Below are 21,125 nucleotides of genomic sequence, written 5' to 3' on the forward strand. Positions count from 1 at the left end.
AGATTTCATGCATGGAACTGAAGACTATGCCTGACCTCATGTGGCACAAGCTTTACGAGTGGGAATTCAGAATTGATCCATAAGTTGGGCCTTTGGGACATTTTATAAATGAAGCATTGACCCCTTCCCCACCTCTAGTCCAGCCCTGCTTCCTCTGAATGCAATACACATCAGCCAAGCACCTCTACTATTAACCGAGAGGTAAATGAAAGGACAAAAGCGTTAAATTGACTGTGACCCTGAAGTCCTGGGTTGTTTATTATTTCCTCCACATGACAGTTCATTTTATACTTATTCCTTCCTGGTTGTTTGGACAATTGATTTGGCAGTGCATGATGAAATGCACTTAGGAGTGTTGTTAGTAGCGAAATATGTGACTCTACCATGGCCTCCTCCTATAAATCCATTTGGAACAGTTATTCTGTAAATTGTTTGCATGTTTTAGCAGAGGTCATCAGTTTGTAAAGTAACTGCATCTGAAAGGCGAGAATTTTGCATTCAAAGAACAATAGCGGCCTGGACGCCTCACAGATAAAGGGAGGCACAAAAGGATTATGTTACCCAGCACTGGAATTCTTGAAGGGAAGAGGGGGTCTCTGGACTGGGTGCCGATTCAAATTCAACACAGAAAAAAAAAAAAGCTGCGGTCCACATTGAATGTGACAATGGTGATTTGTTGTGTGCATAGCAATGCACACTTAACTGTAATTGATTAAATACATTCTCTAAAATAAACATCTGCAATCAGCACAATAAGAATGTGTCACTAGAAATCATATTAACTGTATATAACCAATAACAAGTATTAGTACACACTACTGTATATGTAAAAAGTAAAATGTGTGTGTCGCTGATGTACTGATTATATATATATATTTCACCAGTATAAACTAACAATTAAATGCTATTGGCACTTTGTATAGATACCATTTGTATTAATTAAACACAGCTTGATGTTCATAGACTATCGTAGACTGTTAATGGCTTATTTAACAGTCTAACAGTTTCATACATAATACAAATTCATTTAACACAAATTATTTTAGAGTCCGTCCAGGGAAGAAAAATGTGAATAATACAAATTTACCTTGTTACAACAGCTGAGTGAAAACAATATTGGGAAATGTATTAACTTGCATCCAGAAATATTTCTGCTACAGAGCGCTCTGTCCTGTATAAGAAGAGGACATTTCATGTGTCTTTTATTATGTTTACTTTTATTTATTATTTAACATTCATTATAACGTGAGACAAAATTATACATTTTGAATGTGACAATGCTATATTTCTGCTTGTGTGTGTATGTGTGTATATATATAGTGAACTGTCTTGAACTACCTAGGTGACATGTGAAATAAGCCATGTTTTACTTTAAAAAAATACAGCCCAGCCTATTATGCATTTAGAGTTGCCATAGACACAGTTTTTGCGTTGCCATAGTGCTTACACATAAATGCCTTTTCCTTGAAGCAGCTAAAAACCATGCACTAGCCTTGCAGATAAATGGGGAGGTGTTGAAAGTGGTGGATAATACAGATTTCAACATTCCCTTGAACACTTTGTCATCAGCGTATCTAATTTGCTGAATACCACGATGTTGAGCACACCTTGAATTTATGGTTTTAAAATTCATCAGAATGGGACATGCAGATTTCAAGTGCAGTTAATTTGCAATGTAGACTTTTTAAAACTGTTTATTTTTTCGAAAAAATGCACACTACTTATATGTATAATACGTTTCGTTGTATTAAATAAAATGTGATTTCAGTGTTATTTTAACTTCCGTAAAAAACTGACTGAAATCATTTAGCTTAGACAATAGATAGATAATAAGAATTACTGATAAGGCTTTTTTCTCTTTGTTGGTCCCTTGAAATTTGTATTAATGAGAGTTGACTGTATTAAACACTCTATAATGCTGAGTTAAAAAATACTAAAATAAATTCATTGACAAATGTTTCATTCACTGTCTTTAAAATGTGATATGTAGTCAGAAACCTGAAATTTAGGGAACCTTTACTGAATAAGTATTAATGGTTAAATCAGATAAAGATGTAGTAAAAGCCATTATAAAACACAATTTAATTAACAGAAGCTACAGAGGAAGAAAGGAAATGTATAGTTAAATGAGATAAGGGTAGCCTTTTCATGTTTGTATACCTACCTTTCAGATTTTTCTTTCATAAATCAACAACTAATCAATAAAGATAATGAAGGGGTGGATGATTGCCAATTGATTTAATTTGCACTGTTGTGTCTCCTGACCTTCTGCTAAGTCTTAGTTCTTAACGCAGAGGGAGATAGACAATAAATGTGTGTGTGTCCGTGCTTGGGGGAGAGTCGATTAATCTATCTCATGAGAAAGTCAACCAATCTTTTCATGAAACAATTCTCAGATAATCACCTACAGGAAGCATGGCTCAGGTTATTAATGCTGTCTCAGACAATACGACAGGAATTAATTATCTGTAAGCAAGCAGTTAGTTTATGCAGCAAAACATACATTTAAACCAAATATTCCTACTTACTTATGGATACAATTTGGTGTTCAGTTTTTTTTGGTAACACTTTATATTAAGATGCTGCTTATTAATGTTTTATAAATATATAATATATACTTTATAACTATGTGTGATGAGTCAAAGGGGTTTCGGTCTGTGATTCAGCCTCCCGACAGTAGGTGGCATCAAACCAACTCGGGACTTCCCTTACCAAGATCTCGTGACCATGGCAAAAGTCATCTTTTGAGGGGCGGCACCTTGGTGAGGGGCGGAAGTACGAGTATGTAACTTCCAGCCACTGGAGTCAAGTGAAGGAGAAGGACACGTGTCGGTTGGGGATTGGTGTTCCACTGACTACAGAGGCGGGACATTACATACTAAAGGGAACGTACTACTGTGTTCAGGGTGGGTCCGAAAATAAAGTAGGAGGAGTAACGGGTGGAGGGAGAGTCTGGTTTTGTGCAGCGGGATTTTTGAAACACTAACATTTCTTTTGTCTTTTTTTTGTTTATGTATGGTCACCACGAAGACAAATTAAAGACGAGTCATCACAGTTTGTTTTGGATTCCACCCCTGCACTCCTTCCCTCACACCATTTTGTTTTTCGTTTGTTATTTAATCCTTTTGTTGTGTATAGAAAATAAAAATAAATTTATTTTATTTCTGTACACATAAATTACTGTCTGGACATTCCATTTAATACACTCTCGCCTCACACTATGTTATAGAGTGTTAACCCCTTTGCAGTCCATTTATTCAGTGTTTGTCAGGCGTGTCAGGTCCAATTTATTTTCACACACTCTGTTTATTTTAAATGTGTTGTTTAAAACACTTTTTTTCAGAGTAAAACAAGTTTAAAAGGCACTGCATGGCAAAAGTACACTCAGTACTGCATCTCCAGCCAAGCCCCACCCCTTGTTTGCTGTATTTTTCACATACCTCTTTATAGACGTGCATACCGATCCTCTCCTGATCACTCACTTTATCACCATACTTCTCAATAATGCTATCCAACGCATTATTTTATTACTATAACATCTCCAAAAAGCTCTGCAAATGCCTGTTATAATTTTTGAGCGCTGGATGCAGAAGCAGCTACCTTCTTTGTTATGTTCGTGTTATCCCTGTAGCAGATGGGGCTATGAGATACATCCTTTCTTTCAGTTTCATTCAGCTCCTATCAGCCTCATTCGGCCATTGAAAGGCTTTCTCGGCTTTTTCCGGAGAAAAAACGACTAGAGACCTGTGCCTTACATCTTTTTGATGATGTCGGACAGGGTCTGACATCAGACTGGAAAGTAAAAATTGTATTGTCGGACCTGATCCGACATAGGACTGCAAAGGGTTAATAAAACATTATAGATTGTTTATAACCATGCAATAGCCATAGACAGGATTATGTTTAAACATCCCAAAGTACAATAGCTGGATACAAACTGCCCCCTTTATAAAAATGTAATTCCATCTGTGGCTATTGCATGGTTAAACATCCCAAACTGTAATTCTGTCTGTATCTATTTATTGCATGGTTATAAACCATCTACAATGTTTTATTAATACTCTATAACATACTTATTAAGCATACATTATTTATTTATAAAACATTAATAAGTAGTACATTAATATAAAGTGTTACCTTTTTTATCAACTTTTTCAGTTGTTTTCGACGTACAGTTGGTTATATGTAAAACTGAAATGAGTGTTAAAAACCGAAACAATGAACTGTATTTGTGCAGCCAAGGGTATAGGACATACCATAATTATACACACTGTTTTCTTATTTTAACTATGACAATTGACAGTGACAATTGAGCTGAATACATTGTCTTATACAATTAGACATAATGTAGAAGGAATACAATAATGTATGAAGAGACATTAAACTTTTGTATGTTTTCCTGGTAACTATATTGTTGCTGCGGGAGGTTATAAATGACAAATCACGCCTGAGTAAAACTGCAGCTCGTGGTTTTCGAAAAGTAAATTATTTAATTAATTTGTTGACCTCAAAGTGACTGACAGCAGACGTTTGGCAGCATTCTAAAATAGTTTCTTATGAGGAAACCCAATCCTTAAAAAAAATGTCCGAAAGGAAACACTAATTTAAAACGTCAGCTAGATTGTTGTCAGCAAAAAATGAATGCTCGTCACTTTCTAGCACCAGCACCTGTAATCAAATAAATATCAGTTACAGTTTAGGAAAACTATAACCGTTGCATCCGTAATTAATAATATTTGAAACTGCCATTTTGCTGCTTTGTTCTCTAGCTGTAGACTTCATTTTGCTTAACTTCAAAACACTCAATTCTAAGGTAAAACTAAATCATGTAGATAAACGTTTTCATGTTCAATTTCTTATAATTTCCACACATTGATGGTGTTCAATGTTGAGTTTTGGCTATTGTCTTAAAAAGTTTAATTTATAACATTTAAAGTACACTGTAATAGCATTGTAACTACTAAGTAATTAACAAAGATACATTATTGATAACACATTCCAATCACATTCATATTTAACACCAACCCTAAAAGGAATTCATCACAAACAGGTAATGTTGCTAATATAAAGTGTATCACTCAGGAAAGTGGGATACAAATACAAACCTATACTGCATTCAGTCGACAGATACAAATTAACATTCTGAAAACAAGAAACCCAGCAAACAGAAACTGAATATGTCAAAATAATAGTATATTGCTTTTAAAACTGTAGGGGCTCATTGCAGATTTGCAGTTTAATTGACAGGTTTTTTGTTATCTGATACGACAGACACCAGGATAAACTTAATTGCTTATGTATGTTCAATTATGTCAAAACTGTTAAAATACACAGAGTACTTGTCATGTGTACTATCATATTTTATTGCTTTCCCAGTGCCAGAATGGCACACAACACCATAATATAAAATGTTAGTCTTGAACCAGGGATTATATATAAATTGTCTGACCACAAATATTGACATTTGTTACCTAATGAAATGCAGGAATGAGTCTTGTAAAGGTCACAAACAAGCTAGCTGTTTATCAGGAAAGCAAAACTAACCTTCACGTTTTATTATACTATATACACTGTGAAGATGTCCTTTAGACATGTGTCCTGCATTGCCCTAGAATGTTGGGTCTGATGTTTCAAATAAAGAGGATTTTCACTAACTTTCTTTAAGGTACAGTGAATAAAAAGAATGACTAAATGACGATTATGGGGTCTACTACAATCAGCCCCTGTCCAAAATTTCCAACTTATTTGACTGTATTTCTATTCTGTAATAATTGGGTCAATAAATGATCCCCGGAGAAAAAAAAAAAAAAAAAAAAAAAAAAAAAAAAACAACTAATTGAATTAATAGTGCTGTATTTTGACCTACCCATGTTTTGATCATTAAAATTGAACACTAATGTATTGTTTATGTTAATTATATTACTAATATTTGGTGTTAAAATGTAACATTTTCCTTTTGGGATGGATTTTAAGCAGGAATGCCTGGCGAATGTGATATTCTGGTATCATTACAGGTAATGTGCAGAGTAACAGTAGAATGTTGCTATTCCTTGAATGCTACAGTAGTTGTGGTGACTCACATCAGTGAATGACGTGAAGTAATCTGACACAGAAGTACTTGATGGTGAAACTCAGTTGTTTGTTTGCCAGGTCATGAACAAGCTTCAAGGATACGCTGGAAAATGTAGACTATCCTGAAATCTAAAGGCCCATGGAAGTTTCACATAGTGCCTTAACTGAGCTCCAACTGGGATTAAGTGACCAACAGCATTATCTTACCTTTCTTTTTGTTTAATGTATACCTTTAAAAATAATCTCCTAATGTTAGTAGTAAAGCAAGTGTTAGTTAAGAATTTAGTTTTGCATGTTTTTTTTTTTTTAACTGTATATTTCAACATGGACTTATATGTTTTTATGTACATTTTGCAAGCAAAGGCGGTCAGTTCAATTGTGCTTAACAGCGGCAGTTCTGAATACAGTTTTTTTTTTTAATTATTAAACAAAAGAGTTTCTCAAAACCTTTCAGTCCTTAAAAGCAAGTAAAATGTCAGGATTTGTTATAATTTAAAATTTAAATGGTGGCTGTATTTAAATTTACCACTATTCATATACAGTGCCTTGCAAAAGTATTCAGACCACTGACTCATATTACTGAATTACAAATGGTACATTGAAATTTCGTTCTGTTCCATATTTTATTTTAAAACACGTAAACTCAAAATCAATTAATGTAAGGTGACATTGGTTTTATGTTGGGAAATATTTTTAAGAAAAATAAAAAACTGAAATATCTTGCTTGCATAAGTATTCAACCCCCACACATTAATATTTGTAGAGCCACCTTTCACTGCAATAACAGCTTTAAGTCTTTTGGGGTAAGTATCTACCAGCTTTGCACACAGTGTCGGAGTGATTTTGGCCCATTCTTCTTGGCAGATTTTCTCCAGGCTGTTCAGGTTGGTTGGACAACGCTTGTGGACCGAAATTTTCAAATAGTGCCACAGATTCTCAATGGGATTGAGATCAGGACTTTGACTGGGCCACTGTAGGACATTCACTTTTTTGTTCTTGAGCCACTCCAATGTTGCTTTGACCTTGTGCGTGGGATCATTGCCCTGCTGAAAGGTGAATTTTCTCCCAAGCTTCAGTTTTTTAGCGGACTGAAGCAGATTCTCTTGCAGTATTTTCCTGTATTTTGCTCCATCCATTCTTCCTTCAGTTGTAACAAGATGCCCAGTCCCTGCTGATGAGAAGCATCCCCACAGTATGATGCTGCCACCACCATACTTCACTGTAGGGATGGTGTGTTTTGAGGCATGGGCAGTGTTAGGTTTGTGCCACACATAGTGCTTTGAGTTTTGACCAAAAAGCTCTATCTTGGTCTCATCTGACCACAAAACCTTTTCCCACATCGCAGCTGGGTCACTCTCATGCTTTCTGGCAAACTCCAGACATGCTTTCAGATGGTACTTTTTGAGTAACGGCTTCTTTCTTGCCACCCTCCCATACAGGCCAGTGTTATGCAGAGCTCTTGATATGGTTGACTGGTGCACCATTACTCCACTCCCAGCCACTGAACTCTGTAGCTCCTTCAAAGTGATTGTTGGCCTCTCTGTGGCTTCTCTCACAAGTCTCCTTCTTGTTTGAGCGCTGAGTTTTGAGGGACGGCCTTTTCTTGGCAGTGCCTGGGTGGTGTGATGCAGCTTCCACTTCCTGATTATTGATCCAACTGTGCTCACTGGGATATCCAAACACTTGGATATTATTTTGTACCCTTTCCCTAATCTATGCATTTGTATTACTTTATCTCTAACTTCTGTAGAATGCTCTTTGGTCTTCATTTTCCTTCAGATTCACAGCCTTACCAATGATCCTTCAACAGTGGGGTTTTTATCCAGAAAATGTGACAGCAACTTTAATGGTTCACAGGTGGAGGCCAATGGTAAGGTAATTGTGTCCTCGTTAGGGCAATTTCTTTCATCAGTGCAAACTGGGAGCTTCCACAGCACAGGGGTTGAATACTTATGCAAGCAAGATATTTCAGTTTTTTATTTTTCTTAAAAATATTTCCCAACATAAAACCAATGTCACCTTACAATAATTGATTCTGAGTTTCAGTGTTTAAAAATAAAATATCAAACAACGAAATTTCAATGTACCATTTGTAATTCGGTAATATGAGAGAATTGGTCAGGGGTCTGAATACTTTTGCAAGCCACTGTGTGTGTGTGTGTGTGTGTATAATATATATATATATATATATATATATATATATATATATATATATATATATATATATAATATATATTATAGTTATATAAAACAGATGAGAATCAGTGAGTTACAGGGAAATAATTCCATCTCGGTTTTCTGTGATATCATAAATTACGAGACCAAAGGTAGAGTTAATAAACTATCACAGGAACCCGAGATGGAATTGTTTTCCTGTAACTCACTGAAGAGGCCCATCTATTATTTTGTATATTACATGGATACCCTTGTGATGCTAATATTAAAAAAGATGAGGTTCAGCAGTACAGTTGGGTTTTTTTTAAACATAATGTTTCAGTGCTGTACAGACGTTCTATGTCGTTATACATTAGTGCTTCAACTTTATTTGGATGATTCCCTTTACCATGTTTCTCTGAGATATGAATGTACCAGCTTTACATCCTATTTTTGTAACACATTCTCATTTTGTTGCTCATTAATGAACATTTCTGCACTGTGGGTGTTGTCGAGTGACTGAAAACAAGACATTTTGTGTTTGAATTGAAAGTGAGGAGTTGAGGAGTCGAAAGGGTCAAAGTTCAAGTATATTTTCCTCTAGCGGAATTATCACTTTTTGATGTCACTGCTGTGGTATTATGTCTTTTTTTCTAATGGCTCAGGATACAAATATAGCCTTCATCCATGTATTACATACTGTGTGTTGAACTCACTGCATTTTTTTTCAACTGTGTCAAATGAAGGTTGTAAAGGGGTACTTGAGCTGAAAACTCCAGACAGAAGGGGTACAGTTTCAAAAAAAGGTTGAAAACCCCTTTAAGTGACAGCATGATGGTTTTATTTATTAGTTTTTTTCATCTAAGCTTTCAGGTTTAAGTTGGTTAAGTGTCCTAAAACGTAACCCAATACCTTGCTGTTACTGACTTTTACTTGAAGAGGTTTCAATGAAACTTTTTCCGCCCAGCATCATTTGGGATGAAAGTACTGTATAACACTATAGCGTTTCAATGGAAAATGCAAATGTCATATTTTCATCTTAAATCTCTTCTTTATTTCTTTTTCCTAAGAACACTTTGAGTCCTATTATTTAAATTACAGATGAAGGAAAACGTTGGAACCCTGCCAGCATAAACTACTAAGAAGTTCACATCTGTTTCCTCCCTTGAGAGGGCACTAACAGCAAGTTGTAATGAAGCCATTCTTGGAATGAGAATCTTCCCAGGGGTAGGTATTATATATTCACAGTGCCCTATTTGCTACTAGACATCAAAGCATATGCAGGAAAAGATTGTCACCTTTTACTTATTGAACCTGAGTTCCTGCATGTTCCAGAAGAATGTCTACTGCATGGAAAATTAAGTGTTATATTAATGCCAAACAGACAATATATCAACTTTGAGATATACATATATACCAATCTTTTATATATCTATGGATTGATGATTTTATGGATATATATATATATATATAATATATATATATACAATAATATATAATATAGTGTATATATTATAATGGTTATATCAATCCATATATATAACTAATTGTCAACAGTATGTTTCATTATATATAATATATATATATTATATAATATATATATATATATATATATATATATATCCAGGTGTTAGTCGACATATACATATATAATATATATATATATATATATATATATATATATATATATATATAAATATATATTTATATATATATAGATATATATATTTCAGTGGTGTTGCAAGTCTATACCCCCTTTCAAAATTTTCACCTTTTGTTGCCTTAAAGCCTGCAATTAAAATGCATTACAATAGTTTTTTGTTCATTTATCTACCCATCCTACCCCACAACTTCCAAGTGAAAAAAATATTCTAGAAATTTGTAGAAAATTAATTAAAAATAAAAACTAAAATAGCTTTGTTGGATAAGTGTCCACACACCCCTAAAATTAGCTCAGGTGTAACCAACTGCCTTCAAAATCACACATCAAGTGGCCTCCACCTGTGTTAAACTGTAGTGATCCACATGATTTTAGGATAAATTCAGCAGTTCCTGTAGGTTCCCTCTGCTGGGTAGTTCATTTCAAAGCAAAGACTCAACCATGAGCACCAAGGCACTTTCAAAAGAACTCTGCAACAAAATTGTTGAAAGGCACAGATCAGGGGATGGGTATAAAAAAATATCAAAGGCCTTGAATATCCCTTGGAGCATGGCCAAGACAAATATTAAGAAGTGGACGGTGTATGGCACCACCAAGACCCTGCCTAGTTCAAGCCGTTGCTCCAAACTGGAAGACGAGCAAGATAGAGACTCATCAGAGAGACTACCAAGAGGCCAATGGCAACTTTGCAAGAGCCACAGGCTTTTATGGCCAAGACTGGTAAAAGTGTGCATGTGACAACAATATCTCAAGCACTCCACAAATCTAGCCTGTATACTAGGGTCGCAAGAAGGAAGCCATTACTCAAGAAAGCCCACCTTCAATCCCGTTTGAAGTATGCAAAAAAAAAACACAGGAGATTCTGTAGCCATATGGCAAAATGTTTTGTGGTCTGACAAAACTTAAATGGAACTTTTTGGCCTAAATGAAAATCATTATGTTTCACCCAAAGAACACCATCCCTACTGTAAAGCATGGTGGTGGCAGCATCATGTTATGGGGATGACTCTCATCGGCAGGGACTGGGGTACTTCTCAGGATAGAAGGAAAAATGAATGGATCAAAGTACAGAGAAGTCGTTGAGGAAAACCTGATGTCCTCTGCAAGAAAGGTGAAACTGTGACGAAAGTTCACCTTTCAGCATGACAACAACCCAAAGCACGGCTAAAGCTACACTGGAGTGACAAAGGAACAAAAAGGTAAATGTCCTCGAGTGGCCCAGTCAGAGCCCCAAACAAAACCATCTTAAATGTGTGGCATAACTTGAAGATTGCTGTCCACCAATGCTCCACAAGGAACTTGACAGAGCTTGAACAGTTTTGTAAAAAAGAATGGTCAAATATTGTCAAATCTAGGTGTGCATATTTGGTAGAGACCTATCCCAACAGACTCACAGCTGTAATTGCTGCCAAAGGTGCTTCCACCAAATATTAACTCAGGGGGGTGGAGACTTATCCAATTGTGATCTTTCAGTTTTGTGTTCCTAATATATATATATATATATATATATATATATATATATATATATATATATATATATATATATATATATAATCCATTATTTCTGTGCCTAAATGGAATATCTGCAAAAACAAATATGAACCGTACCATATTTTGAACATAGTGAGGTGAAACACGAAATAAATTACCCAGTCAGTCTTTCTGTTTTCTTGAGAAATATATAATATGAATAAAAAATTAAATGCTACCACTCACCACTCATGCAATTCTCAGAAACAAGATTCCATCAATCTGTCTGACGTGTAATTATGTCTGCACTCATTCATACCTTCTTATAAATAAAATATTACGGTATTAAATTGCAACTATTGGGCTATATATGACCTACTTCTTTAATAATTATGTCACTGTAACGCGAGACACTGGACATACAGTAAGATGTTGCTGGAATGTAAAACAAAAAAAATGTTTTGTACATTTTGCATTGGCATTCTACTTCCTGAAAAAAAAAAAAAAAACTATGAAATAAGAAAATGGGTTTATTACATTGATGTTCTTTGTCCAATATCCATAATACATTATCCAATAGCTTTTCCCTGAATGATAACCAGTATAGTTTTTCTATCCCACTTGTTGACATTCATTGCTTCCGCTGAGGTCACAAACAATATACAGTAAAAACATCCAAAAACTTAATTTAAATATGAAACTCCATATTTATATTACGTTTTTTTAGTGTAGTGTAGCCATACACTTAAAAATAGTCTTTTGTATTAGAGATATCTGTAAGTGTTTCCTCATCAGCATAACACAAGCATGATGTAGATAAAATGAAATCCCCATTTTTAATTTCTGTTTCACTTATTGAGCTATAACTGACACATATACTGGGCTATACACTTTCACAGCAAAATTATATTAAGTGATACAGTATATAGTCAAATTTGACCAACACAACATCATCTGCTTATTAAGTTAGCCCTATAGGTCAGCCTACAAAACATCTTTAGATTATGCCATCTTTGCTGAATTGTATTTAGCAACTCAAGGGAAAAGGACCAAGAGCAGTATATCAAGCAGAACACTATCTTGACCTATAATTAGATCCTGTAGTTCTGAGTGCTGTTACCTCGTATGTGGTTCAGGGATTAAAAACTGGTCATAAGAACATAACAGAAATTGATGACCTCACTCAGCTCCTATGTTTAGAGAATACATATAGACATACAAATAAAAATAATGATAATTATAGTCCTTGGAGTACTTGAAATGCGAGCAATCTGGTGCTGTTATACCCTTTACATAAAGTCATTTTATTTGATATTTGATTTGTTTAGTGCCTTGTGATAGCAGTACTGGTGTTCCACCTTCAAGAGAATACTGTACACACTTTACTTTTATATAGGAGATATATAGAGTGAATAACAGTAAGGAATTTACATGCGAATAAAGTGACTATAAAATAAACGTTTGCTATTGTAAAGCTTAAACATAGGGCTCAGTCTGGGACCACACAGTCCTCTTTTGAGTTAATGAAGCTTCCAACACTAACAGTGTCAATATACCAGGAGAGTAGGCCATACCATGTGTTCACTGCAATCCGGGAGCACCATTTTTTTTTTTTTCTGTCAGTTCTTTTAAAGCATGATTGCTTTAAATATAGTAGTATTTAACTTTATTGGGATTCCTTTACTGTTTTGGGAAGTGTTGATTAAATACATTAATTACACTCCTTTTCAGAAGAACAGTTAAATTGAGTAAAGTGCTTCGACTGACCACATCAAGAAAAGTGTGACAAGCGAAAAATATAATAGAATGCACTGAATTTCAACATTATGATCTAATCACTAGCAGAATGAATATCTGGTGATAGTTTAGGGTGCCACTATTAAGTGAATGTTGCCGTTTCCTATATATATATATATATATATATATATATAGATATATATATATATATATATATATATATATATATATAATATATCAATATATACAGTCAGGTACGCCATGCAGAGCATTTCACTTAGAATCAGTTGATCTAAGCTCATATCTTTACTGAGGGCAGTTATGACTTTAGAAGGAACCAGCCCTACACAGTTGACTCTCATTTCTTTTTGCCGGGTATGGAATTTCAGCTGTTCCTGTAAACTACAGAACCCCCTATTAAGAATGTAGGAGTCCTTTGTAATAGAGAACAGCAGGGGGTAGGGGCTTAATGCTGTGTAAGTCCTCAGTGCTGGTAACAGGATTGATATGGTTTATTATTATGCAGCATCTTAGCAGATGTAGAGCTAACAAAATGAGAAGTTATAACTGAATACCTGCTGTTACTAAATATGTATGCGACAACCCAACAGAATTCCTGTATAAGCCCCATAAGCTCCTTTTTATGTTGTTTATGACTACAGGTTTAGTCTCCACTAACTGCCTCTGCATGCAGCCCCTTTGCTCAGTCACACAAGAGGTTGTATTCGCCAAATGAGTCAAGGAAGTGTTAGGCAGGGCTATCACCAGTCCCCACTTACTTGCAAGTATAAACCAAACCACCTGATATTTCAAATACAGCACTAGAGATTTAAAGTTGCTGCGCTTTCCCCATCCCTAAACCATATTCTGTGCCAGTATCACTTCCATGATCTAGCTGCAATCAGGTATCAAAAAACAAAAACAATGTCTTCAGAACAATGGGGGAGCATGGAACAATCATGTGATAGGATGCTAATGCTTAATAAGAGGTAAGAAAATGCATTTTAAAGCCTTGATAACAAGATAACAGGTTTTTACTTTGAGCATGTCTGCTTGGTCCAGAGAATCTTTCTCCACACTGTGGAAATTAAACTCACTGGGGTCTATTTGATTTGAGGTGCTGTATTTGAATATCTGATGTGATAATGAAAGTAAGTAGATATTTAAAGTTTTTTATTATGATTATTATTTTTTTTTTATATATAAGATTACAATACTACATTTGCAGTCTTTCTCCAGTGCATCATGTCATGAAACAGAGTTGTGCATTTGTTGTGCTCACTTTGGGTAGTTATCATTTTTACAACGCCACACCATGGGCAGGATTTTCAAAAGATCATGATAACTCCAGAGTTAATCAAGACATCGGGATGCAGCGTTGATTTTGTCATTTTTCAAGTGGTTGTTATGCCTATTTCGTTATTAAATAATCTTCCTAATGTGATTTCCAAAATGATGTTGATTTACAAAATAATGTTAATATCTTAATGAGCAGTGCTGCTTGTGACTATTTCTTTCATTATAACTCATCTTGAAACACCAATTGAACAGACCGTGACTGTGACGACGACAATACAGAGACTACTAGATAATTCAGTATTTGTAGTTATGTAAATATTGTAGACTTTTATATACTTGTGGTTATGATTAAGACTTGTTAATCCATTTGACTTCCTGTGCACTAGTAGTTTCCATAACAGCGAATTATGCTTCCATTCATTTTTCTTGATCTCATTAACATGCATTTTGATAAACGAGTTCCCCTTATTTAGTCGTTAAGACAGGAAGTGATGTACATGACCTGCAACAATTAAGCTTTTTAATGAGAAATGCGTTCATTAACGACCTCATCGACTCAATTTCAAAGCATTGATTTAATTAGCACATTTTGTTTGAAAATCACTTGCTACTGAAGCTCTCGTTACTATAGCATGAGTTTGATACAATAACACAGTTTTTTTGAAAATCCTGCCCTTACTACATAATTCAGGAAGAAATCACCCAAATAGGATAAAATATAGGTGGATCCAATAAGAGTGTTTCCTATGTTTTTAGTGCTTTTGGAACATGATTCCAGGACTTTTTTTTTTTCACTTTTCATAATTGCTTCTGTAATCGTAATTGATTTACAAATGTATAAAAGTACTCTTCTTGCAAAGCATGTGTTTATGTGTGTCAGTGCTGCCTTGCTGACCAGTTACAAACTATAAAAAGGTTTTAGATAGTTATTCACTGTGTTTTTTTTTTTTTTACTCACCTCCAACTCTGAGTGTTATTTGATCCTTGAGGTCTCCAGCAGGATTCTCAAAGCAGCTGTAGAGAGCATTACTAGCCAAGGCTACCTCTTTCAGAATGAGTCTGGGACCCTCTACTTTGTCAGCCTTCACATCTGTGCCATTCACCTTCCATGTGACTGAGGCGTCGCTCTCCAGCGTAGCGCACATCATGGTCACATCGCTGCCGATCATCTCATACTGGATCCTGCCTCCTGAAAGTCAAGGAGGAATCAGTTATCTAGCCTGCATAAGTGGTTGTAGCTAGCAAAACACTTTAGTTTAGGGATCCGTTATAAGTGGTTATAAATAATAGCAAAAACAAAACAATGGCAAACGTATATCATAATGTATTGCAAAAACAAAACAACCCATACAATTGGTAAGACAGACATATAAAGATAGAAAGACAGACAGTCACACAGGCATAGAAGACAAACAGATCTGAAAAGACAGACTATATCCGTTATAAGCGATTTTAAACAACAGCGCAAAAAACAATGACAGAAGTGTGTAATTATACTGTTATTATTTATATTCATAATCTATAATTGTTAATAGCATCATTAATAACACGTTTATAGATTGTTTGTGATCACTTACATTGGACCCTAAACTGAAGTGTTACTGCAAAATAATTCCAGAAATCTTACATGTTGTGCATTTACAAAGCTGAGCAAACTGCACTGAGGCCAATATAGCAAATGGAAGTGCCCAACAGGTAACAATTATGCTACAAGAAAACATGCTTCCAGCAAAGTCAGAGAGAAAAATAAACATTTCTGTTCCCATATGGGGAAATTTAGTTTTGTTTTACTACAGAATGTGTATTTGTACAGCATATTTTAAAACAGCATTTATTTTTTAATTGTACACGAATTCAACAACTGCTGGTGTTCTTGAATTGGAGAGTTTTTTAAGGAAATGTGTTTTTTGGCTACTATCCTGCTACTTGACTAATTTTGTTCACTTGGCAGAATAACCATCATTTATTTGTATGACTCTCCTCTGACAAAGAGGGCGGTTAATGTGGTCTAGTGGCATGGGCTTAGTGGCCAAGGCCTTGACCACACTGCTTTTGTAGAAGAGAAATACAAAAAGGAAGTATGAGCACACCAAGAACAGCAAGGTCAGGGTATAGAATTCGGATTGTCGACTAGCAATTTTTTTTAATACTTTTCAGTCCCTGTTACATTTAGGAACACCACTGAGTAATACAATAAATAATAAGACTTTCTTTAAAAACATTTAAAAAAATTATAATAATCTGGTGAATGACATGTTTTGCAATGCTAATAGCTGTGTGCAAATTAATTCCTTCAGAGCCTATCTGCCATGTTTTAATTAACATGTCTGCATCATTATTATTCACACCTTCCCCTGTATTTAAAGCAGATCCATTTTCACGCAAGCCATGCAGAGCTAACATTTTGCAAACCTTTTAATTATGCCTTGAAAATGTTAATCTAGAAGCCTAATGGTACCACTATTTCTTTTCTTTTTCCAATCTGTTTTTTAAGACACCAGTGAGTTTTCTCTATATCATATTTCTAGCTGTGTGTCCAAAGCTTATTTAATTTCTATTACTAAAATTAAATAAATGTATTTATTTTCTGATCTGTCCAGCCTCATCCACTGTCAATTCTCAATGATTCCTGCATGTGACTTGTGCAGACTTGGTAACATCTGCTAACCAAGTGCCTTCTAGTAGCCTTCTGAGAAAATTGTAAGTGAAAATGATGTTATACAAATATTGACTGGAGTTAAATATTGACTGCAACAAATGCACCCCTAACTTTATTCAACACTAATAATCGAAAACTTTTTTGATATCCAGTGGTGTATATCTCATTGGTGAAAATGGCAGCTATCTCTTTAATACACTGAAGATTTAATGCATCATTAGTTAATTTATCATGATCCCAACACCTATCTGAATGCACACTTTGTTTTTTACTTAGGAACTGCTATGGAATTTGTAGGTGTCAACTGCCAGTGGATGCCTCACGAACCCCTAGGTGGAACTAATTTCTAGGAATCTGCAAGAAACCAGATATCATTTATTGACTTGCGTTTTCTGAAGTAAAAAAGATGGAAGCCATTTCTCTGACTCAGCAAATGAAACATAATTTGCCTCAATGAAAGCTTGTTAACAGTTAACTTATTAAAATTAGTGAGAAAGTGACAAGTCAGTCCATTAACTACTTTACTTTTGATGACAAGATGATGGTACAGCTGGAGAGGAGTGGTAAAGCACTCTCTACGACTGGCTATATGAACTAGCTTGCACTCCACTGCGGAGCATAGACCAGCTATGATTTATTTTGATATTTATATCTGGGATGAGTAACTGGTATGCCCGCCTACGAAGAAAGCTTTATTTGGATTTCTTGTTTAGATATGCATGCCACCAGGCACTTTCTCTCTCTATTTGTGCTGCTTCTGTTGGGTTGATCAGGGTAAAATAATAACATCTGGATACATTTAAACACCCCATTTTCCATTTATCTGCCTCTTTAGTACATATAACCAACATCAGCTTTTGAAGATACAGGACAGTGGGGTAGATGTAAGGATACAGGATACACGTGATTTGCGGATGCAAAAACACCCCTTAATGCAGTCGTCTAATAGGGCGAGGAGCCCTCTACATTTATTTGTTATTTATTTTTAGAACGGGGTCTCCCCCTCCGCCCCTGTGCAATTTATTTTGTACGTGCTTGTTTTATGATTTATTGTATTTATATATGACGGCAAAGTGTTGTGTGTTTTCTTTTTATTTATTTAGATGTGTTCTGGCAGAGGCGAGGTTGGCATCTCGTCCTCTGCCAGTAATTAATAAACTAGTGCAGATTGTGGCTGAGTGGTAATAGAATAATTACTAGCTAGTTAAACCCACAGCAGCAATGTATATATATATATATATATATATATATATATATATATATATATATATATATATATATATATATATATATATAACCTGCGTCGCGAGACCTCTGCATTCTGGGTGGGGTGTTTGGAGGAGGAAAAGGAGAGTGACAGGAGAGAAACGAAACTGAAACTAAAACTAAAAATATATGGAACAGTGAAGGCGATAGCCCAGCCTGACCTATTCGGTTTTGTGTTTAGTGTTTGTTATTTGTTTTATTTACACCTTTTCTTTTGTACTCTGTGAGCAAGTGTTTTTTATGAAACCTTTTATTTTATTTTTGTATTATTGTTTTTGAAGAAACGGCGCACCACATGTCTTTTCGCCCTGCAGTACCTTGTCTGTTTTGCTTCCTGCATCCTGTACTCCTAACTCCATCACCTCTGGGCTACAAGTGTGGCTGCTAAATAGACCGATGCACTCATTGAGACCCTCGTTATCATAATTGCGGATCATTACTTGTGGGTGTTGAGTAATTTGCATTGCTCTTAAGCTTACATAGGGTGTAGTGCAAAATATTTGCCTGCTCGCAATGCAATTTGAATTTTGCATCTACAATTATTTGCCCTGCTCCTATACTTACATCTACCCCTCTGCCACTTAATGATAATTTATAAATCAATCAGCTACTACCACTGATGCTACCAAAGATACCTTCAGAAAAGGGGTTTTGTGTTGATTTGATGTCATTTCAGTGGCTTCTAAGCTGACACTTTTTTGTTGGCGTTCTTTGAGGAGATGGGGGTTTAAATAAATAAGAGCACACCACCATGTTGTTCTAAGTAGGACTGGTTTACAGATATCTGAAAGACTCCACCGGATGCTGGAATTCCACAATTATTCACATACTTCCATCTGCTTTTATTAATATAATTTTAACAGTGAACCTAGCATTAGATAACATGGAAGTATATCATTTCATACAGCAATGGTATTTAGTTATTGGTACTGTTAATATGGTAAAGTATGGGATGAAGAGCCTTGACGTCAGCTGTGCAAACCTCTTTCAAAAGTGAAATAATTGTATTCCCCTAAAAACAGTCTATATCAACCTCTGAATAAAGTTAAACACAGCAATGTAATTTACTAGTGCCTATAAAATTGTAAAACACACATATTTATAGGAAGGGGTAACTGAAATGTAGTACTGTCACACCCCAAAAACCATCCAAGCATATTGTCAGACAATGCTTCCATGCAATTATAATGGGATACTTATTGTAGTCATATACTGTATATGAGTCAAGGTGGGATGACATTTGCCCAACTGAAATGCACTTCAAAATAACACCCAATAGCACAATTTTTAAATAGTAAAAGCATGGATTGGGGCTGGAACTATCCCTTGAAAGCATACAGAGCTTTCAAGCACTGTTAAGGCGAGTATTATCAATTGGGTAATTAGAAATGGGAACCATTATTTCTTGGCCTAAAGGCATAAACCTGCTTTGGGGAAATGTAAGGATAATCCGTTTTATTTACTGACTCATACAGCTTGGTGTGGGTGAAAATAGACCTGCTTTTCTTATAATTGATTTGAGAAGTGAACCACAGATCCTGTCTGTCTTACAGACTTTACAGATACATGTTGTAGCAGGGCGGTAGGAAGCCCTGCTGTTTAATGCATTTTGTTTATTTTTAGAACAGGGTTCCCCCTCCGCCCCCGTGTTATTTATGAATTATGATTTATTGTATTTGTTTATTTTGTGTAATTATAGATGACAGCAAACCGTGTGTTTTGTTTATTTTGTATTTGTATATATGACGGCGTTGCCGTGAGTTTTTGTTTTGTTCTGTATTTTATTTACAAACCTTGTGTGAATGTGTGGCTGTCGGCTCGTGCATTGGTAAACTAGCTGGCAGTCACACATTAATAAGCTCGTGCAGATTGTGGCCGAGGGGGGTAATAGAATAATTACAAACTAGTTAAACCCCTCTGCCACTGTATTTAAGCCTGCAGCTCTCCCTGCTCTGGGTGGGTGTTCGGAGGAGGAACTGGAGAGCAAGAGGAGAGAGAGAGATATTTAAAATAACTAAGGATCAGTGAAGGCGATCGCTCAACCAGACCTTAGTGTTTTGTATTTGTGTTTTTGTTTCTGTTTAAATTATTTATTTTCGCTCTGTGAGCAAGTGTTTATTTTTGCTTAACCATTGTATTTTTCACCGCACTTACCTGACCTGTGTGTGCTTCCTTCTGGTCTGAGTCACCGCAAAGCCATTTCCTGCCACACATGTATTTATCAGAGATGTGAACCTCGCTACCATGGGGGGAATCCCCAAGGAAACTTCACTCCAACAAGGCATTACAGCCTTTTTTGAATTGGGGATGAAAGGGTTGTCAGGGATAAACCGTAATCCAAATTCCAGTCATAATGCACAAGAACAGAAAATGCAAGCACCAAAGAGCAAGTCTTTTCTGGTTTTCTTCCAGTAGCTGTTTGAGAGTGGCTTTGAAGGAATCAGAGCAAACACATAGCCAACCTTTCCCACATGCTGCCGTAATGACTTCTGATACCTTTGTCTTATGACGTTAAGGAAGGGATCAACTGATCCTGTAGCTTCACACCTTGAAGAAAAAAAAAATAGACGAGGAGACAGAGCCTATCCTCTGACTCCTGACAGCTGTCAAAAACAAAACACTGCTACAACTAAGAGTAAAGGCAGAGCTGTGCCTTCTTCTTAGGGTAAAAGATAACCAAAGTGAATTTATACTACTACTGCCCAAATACATAAAGGGGTGTTCACATTTTGCCACACTTCTAAACTACTGTATAGTGTGGCTATTAAGGGGTTCAGCATGCGTATTACTGTAGAAATAATACATTTT

General features: G+C 35.6%; 1 protein-coding gene across 2 annotated transcripts in view; it reads right to left on the reverse strand.

The window, feature by feature from the left end:
* Window positions 1-21,125, reverse strand: part of cntfr (ciliary neurotrophic factor receptor) — a 148,865-nt gene that overhangs the window by 53,795 nt on the left and 73,945 nt on the right. For both annotated transcript variants that reach the window (XM_041247423.1, XM_041247432.1), the window contains exon 3: window positions 15,351-15,581. In XM_041247423.1, coding sequence (XP_041103357.1) covers window positions 15,351-15,581 — 231 coding nt within the window. The remainder of the gene's footprint in view (window positions 1-15,350; window positions 15,582-21,125) is intronic.

The sequence above is a fragment of the Polyodon spathula genome, chromosome 1, assembly GCF_017654505.1.
Source record: "Polyodon spathula isolate WHYD16114869_AA chromosome 1, ASM1765450v1, whole genome shotgun sequence".
Taxonomy (NCBI): Eukaryota; Metazoa; Chordata; class Actinopteri; order Acipenseriformes; family Polyodontidae; genus Polyodon; species Polyodon spathula.